The sequence below is a fragment of the Panthera pardus genome, unplaced genomic scaffold (genome assembly GCF_024362965.1).
Source record: "Panthera pardus isolate Hobbes unplaced genomic scaffold, ASM2436296v1 HiC_scaffold_1, whole genome shotgun sequence".
Taxonomy (NCBI): domain Eukaryota; kingdom Metazoa; phylum Chordata; class Mammalia; order Carnivora; family Felidae; genus Panthera; species Panthera pardus.
In genome coordinates this window covers 41955514-41960624 of record NW_026526654.1, presented here as the reverse complement: position 1 = coordinate 41960624, position 5111 = coordinate 41955514, and the positions used below count along the sequence as shown (strand labels likewise).

Below are 5111 nucleotides of genomic sequence, written 5' to 3'. Positions count from 1 at the left end.
TCTCCAGAAGTGTCCTTCCAATTGCCTCTCACGAATTCATCCTCTCAGAGTTGTTGACATTGTCCTGCAAACTTCCTGTCCCTATGGACTGTCTCTTGTAGTTAGCAATGTTTTGAAACAGGAATGAACACACACCACCTCCTAAATCAGTATTTCTTGAACTCAGCATGCCTCACACTTTGAGAAGAGCAGCCGTCAATTCCACTTCTGTGTAATTCTTGAATTGTTCTGGAGCCCCATCTGCCTTTGCACTCAAATCTCCAAGAAAACCATTTATTTGAGGCTCTTTTGCCAACCTTCCTAGGAAGGAAGGAATCTAGTCACTTTAGTATTGTGCAAGATGCTCGTTTCCCCCTTCCATTCTCTTTCTCTTAAATAATTCAGCTACCACTTTGTTTGATATTACTTTTAAAAATAATGAATCCCCAAAATTGCCTGTCTCTTCCCCCCCCCCTTCCCTCCTTCTTTCTGTTTTATAGGATGGTATCTTTGTTTCAGACAACAAGGGTTTTAATAGGATTAAGTCCAATGTCTCCATAAGCATCATGACAAATCACAGGCTTGTAATCTCATTCATATCTTTATTCTCCCTCATGGCCATACGCCATGTCATATACTTACATTTCTTGCTTTGCCTTTTCAGCTTCATATCCATAATTGAATGCCAAGACTAAAAGCTCTTTTGTTAAATAGCAACAACTTCCTGCTTCATGATGTTTAATCATTTTCAGCACCTTTTGCTCAGCCGAGAAATGATTCGTAACTGCTTCTTACATCTATGAATAGACAGCATCACAACTGTCTACCACTTTACTCACTTTCACCATGGACCCTTGAAACATGCACTTTCTCTATGACAAAGCTTTTATATCCTCTTCTTCAGAGTGACCCTCTCCTTCTCTTGACTTAAGATGAAAGCTCTTAATATGTCTTAAATATCGACCTTTTCCACAGTCTTTCCAGATAAACTGCATCTCATTCAAAATCTTATAATAACTTTAGCAATTCCTTGGTAGTGGACACAACCCAAAAATACATGTGTGTGCATTTTTCTGGTGATATACTTATATACATGTTGCCTAGTTCAATTAGAAAAATTGCTACAAATAAGGGACTCACTCCTTCCTAACTTCCTCTGGTATTGGTACCATGCACAAGGTTCTGACCACATAACTAACTAGTGGTATCATCTTTTTAAAGATGGAATAATGTAACACAGACTCTTTATGCAAGTGGCTCCTACATTTCACCTGACTTCCTGAACCACATTGGCCTTTGTGATTCTGGTCCCAAGCTCTATTCCTACAGTTAAGAGGAACATTACTTTAATGAAAATATGCCATTTACCTGCATCCATGGTACATATTATCTTGCATTAACAACCATCAGATTATTATTAAGTCAATTTATAGAAACTTAATAAAGATTCTGAATTTAACAAAGATAGATGGATAATCAGATGATAGGTATATATAGCAAACAGGTAGGTAGGTACACAGACACAAACAGAAGGACAGGCCATCCCAGTAAATGCTAAGGGAAAGGAAATACAACATAGAATAAGTCCTTAAAAAGGTGTATTGGATTTGTTACTCCAAAAGCCAAAGAAATTCATCTTATGCACGAATTCATCTTATGCATGCCTAAGTGCAGAATGGATGAAGCTTTATTTATCATGCCATGTTTGTTGAATGAATTCATTTTCTTGACTATACATTTCGTGCCATTGCTATGGATGCCAAAACTGTCCTTGAGTCTAAGGCACACACAGTCTAGCAGAAGATAAAATAAACTATAATACCATGTGTCAAGTGTTTTAAGTCATGGCATCAGACACTTGATTGCAGGAGGTTAATGGTTGATTGGAAGGTGAGAAAGTGAGTGTGGACTATTTTTTTCAAGATGTTTGGTGAGGAAAGGTATGAAACGGAGTGGCAGAATAAAGGGAAAACAAAATTTAAGTGGGATAAAGGAGATGGATAGGAGGCTTTATGGGAGAAGCTAACAAAAGGAATGATGGAAAAATTACAGAAAAAGAGAAATTTGTGGAGAGTGACATTGACACTATTTTATTTATCAAGTCCTAACTTAGTATTTTTAATCATTAGAAGAATCATTTCTAATAAAAATGCTGCTGGATTTTTATTGCTGCCATCACATTATGGAAATCTTTAGATAAAATTATAAAACTGTCCCAAGAATGCTTATAAAAATGTACACTTTAAATTAAAAATTTTAAGTTACCCAGAAAATATTTCAAAATGCAGGAAAAAAAATCAATGTAAGCATATTTATCACAGCATATTATATAAGAATGCATGTGAAACAAAGGTCCAGAAGAAATGTATTTGTTTGTTATAATTAACAAACACACATGATAAAATATTATGCAACCATTGAAACTGCTAACAAAAATTTTTATAATACTCTAACAAGCATTTTTACCATATTCAGTGTGGGAAGAGTACATACAGTGTGATTACAATTAAGTCAGATAGAGAGAAGACAGAGGGAGGGAGAGGGAGGTGGAGGGAGAAAGAAGGGAGGGAGAGGGAGGTGGAGGAGTGAAGGAGGAGGGGGAAGAAAAAGGAGGAGGAGAAGAAGAGTAAAGAAAATAGTACTATGGTAGCTACAAAATACACCAAAAATTTTAAGCAGTCATTTTTAGGTAGTCATCTTTGTAGTGGCAATATAGAAGGATCCCTACAGGCAATCTGAAATGATCTTCTTTTAGACCAATAGTTTAATAGCTTATCCTACCGCAGCTCTGAGATGATGAACAGGGGTTAGTCCCCATATTTTCCTAGATTTGTTTTTTCTAATAATCACTCTAGGAGAATGTTAATAGCTGTTGGACTCTAAAAATAATATTTTATTACATTAACTATGTACAGTTTTTTGTGTGTGTGCTAATCATACCTCAATAAAGTGATTTAAAAATAAACACTAAAGTAAATTACATAAATTTAAACAAATGCTTATTTTAAGCATTCTTATACTCTGGAATTGTAACATCAGAAACTGAGGCAACTCAATTACCTGCACTTGTTCTATCTCTTCCATAGGCAGCATGCTGTTACTTCCACAGCATGTGGAAGTATGCTTACTTCCACTAAGTATGTCCCTTAGTGACCAAATGGCTCCCTCTGCTTACCCTTAGTTTCTGGTCTCTCATCACTTAGTCTGTGAGGCACCAAAATAACACTGGTATGGTTCTGCTTCTTCCTAATGAATTCTTAACCAACTATTGCAAGGCTACCTGAATCATTTACTTAGATTTTCTTAGATCAAACTTGGAAAAGAAATAAATCAGCTCAACTCATTTTTTAATGCCACCATATAGATTGCTGTTCATTCTATGCATCTGTGAGCCATATTCAAACACCTCTGGTCCAAGCAGTTATGGCAAAGAGGCCAAGGTCATATGTACAAAATACAATTATCTAGGTAGCTAGAAATATGTGGCATTGGCATGACAGGTATTCAGATGATTGGCTTATCCAACACAACATGGTCACTTAGGCAGCAGACGCTATGGATTCCTGAACTGGAACACTAGAAATTCTAAATCAAATAAGAAACCAACCACTAGGAGCACCTGGGTGGCTCAGTCGATTAAGCATCTGACTCTTGATTTCAGCTCAGGTCATGATCTCACACTTCATGAGATCAAGCCCCGTGCTGGGCTCTGCTCAGACAGCACAGAGCCTGTTTGGGATTCTCTCTCTCCATCTCTCTCTGCCCTTCCTCTACCAAAATAAATAATTAAACATGAAGGAAAGAAAGAAAGAAAGAAACAAACAAACAAACAAACAAACAAACAAACAAACAACATTCCACTACCCATTCCATCACTACTGTGATGATAGTGAACTGACACAGGAAGTCACAGAAGAGTTCCTGGAGGAAACTCATTAAGTTTCCATAATTAGAGAGGATGAGAGCAGACAGTGGAAAAGATGAAAACTACTCTATTTCTACTACTATAGATCATTTAAGACCTGTTGGGCCAACTGAGTAATCCAAGACATACAGGTTTACTAGGTTATGGCAAGTCCCCTCCCTGATGCAGTGTTTAGTAGCACCAAAAAGAAAGCTGGTTGCAGTCACACCGTGTCCCTGGACATGAAGCTAGGCTAAAGAGACGTTGTATAAAGAACTTTACCTGCATACTTTGACATCACCACATATTAGAAAAGAAAATACAGGAAAATAAAAGCCCCCCTAGATGGGAATATCTATGATCTATTTTCTCTGTACCTATTTCTGGCTCTAGAACTTCACTGTCCAGTACAGTACCCACTACCATATGTGGCTATTTAAATTTAAATGTAATTAAATTAGATTAAATTAAAAATTTATGGATTTATATCCTGAGCAATGCCTACAAGGGAAGATTCCTCCCTAGGAGGCAGCTGCCTGTCAGCATGGGCTCAAGAATTTGTGAACAGCAAAACCCAACCTGGAAACGTGGTTGTGTTCATTAAGCCCACCTGCTCCTACCACAGAAGAATCCAAGAGCTCCTCAGTCAACTGTCTTCACAGAAGGATTTTTGGAATTTGTTGATAATCACAGCCACTAGTTACACAATCAAGATTCAAAATTATTTGCAACAGCTCACAAGAGCCAGAAAGGTACCTTGGGTCTTTATTGGTAAAGATTGTATAAGTGGATGCACTTATCTGACAGAAATGCATCACAGTGGGGAACTGTTGAAGCAGCTAAAGCAAATTAGAGGTCTACAATAAGTATAGAGCAGACCCCAGGCTGATATCCTCTATGAAAGCTGGATGGCATTGCAGATGATGACCACACTTCCTGGTGGATATATGTGGGGCTAATAGCCCCAACAACTGTTTCCTTAAAATTCTGAAATATATTCACCAAAAAAAAAGAGGGGTGTAATTTTTGGGGAAAAAATAGCTTTTGCTTTTTTTTGATTCAGTATTAAAACTGAGCCAACTTGCCCCAAACCACGGGTCTGAGAAGAGTGATGGACATCCTGAGATTCCTCTCGATTGGCCCTTCAGGTTCCAAAAGACCATGACAAGTTACAGCTTAGGATTCAGTCAGGGACCCAAAAGATGTCCTCTCTTTGACACGTGTTTCT

The 5111-nt window shown here is 37.6% G+C and overlaps 1 protein-coding gene across 1 annotated transcript; it reads left to right on the top strand.

The window, feature by feature from the left end:
* The first annotated feature begins 4380 nt into the window (after nt 1-4380).
* On the top strand, nt 4381-4749 carry LOC109263982 (glutaredoxin-1-like). The gene has a single exon (XM_053899418.1). It carries the CDS (start codon nt 4381-4383, stop codon nt 4747-4749), a length of 369 nt encoding a protein of 122 aa, XP_053755393.1.
* The last annotated feature ends 362 nt before the right edge of the window (nt 4750-5111 follow it).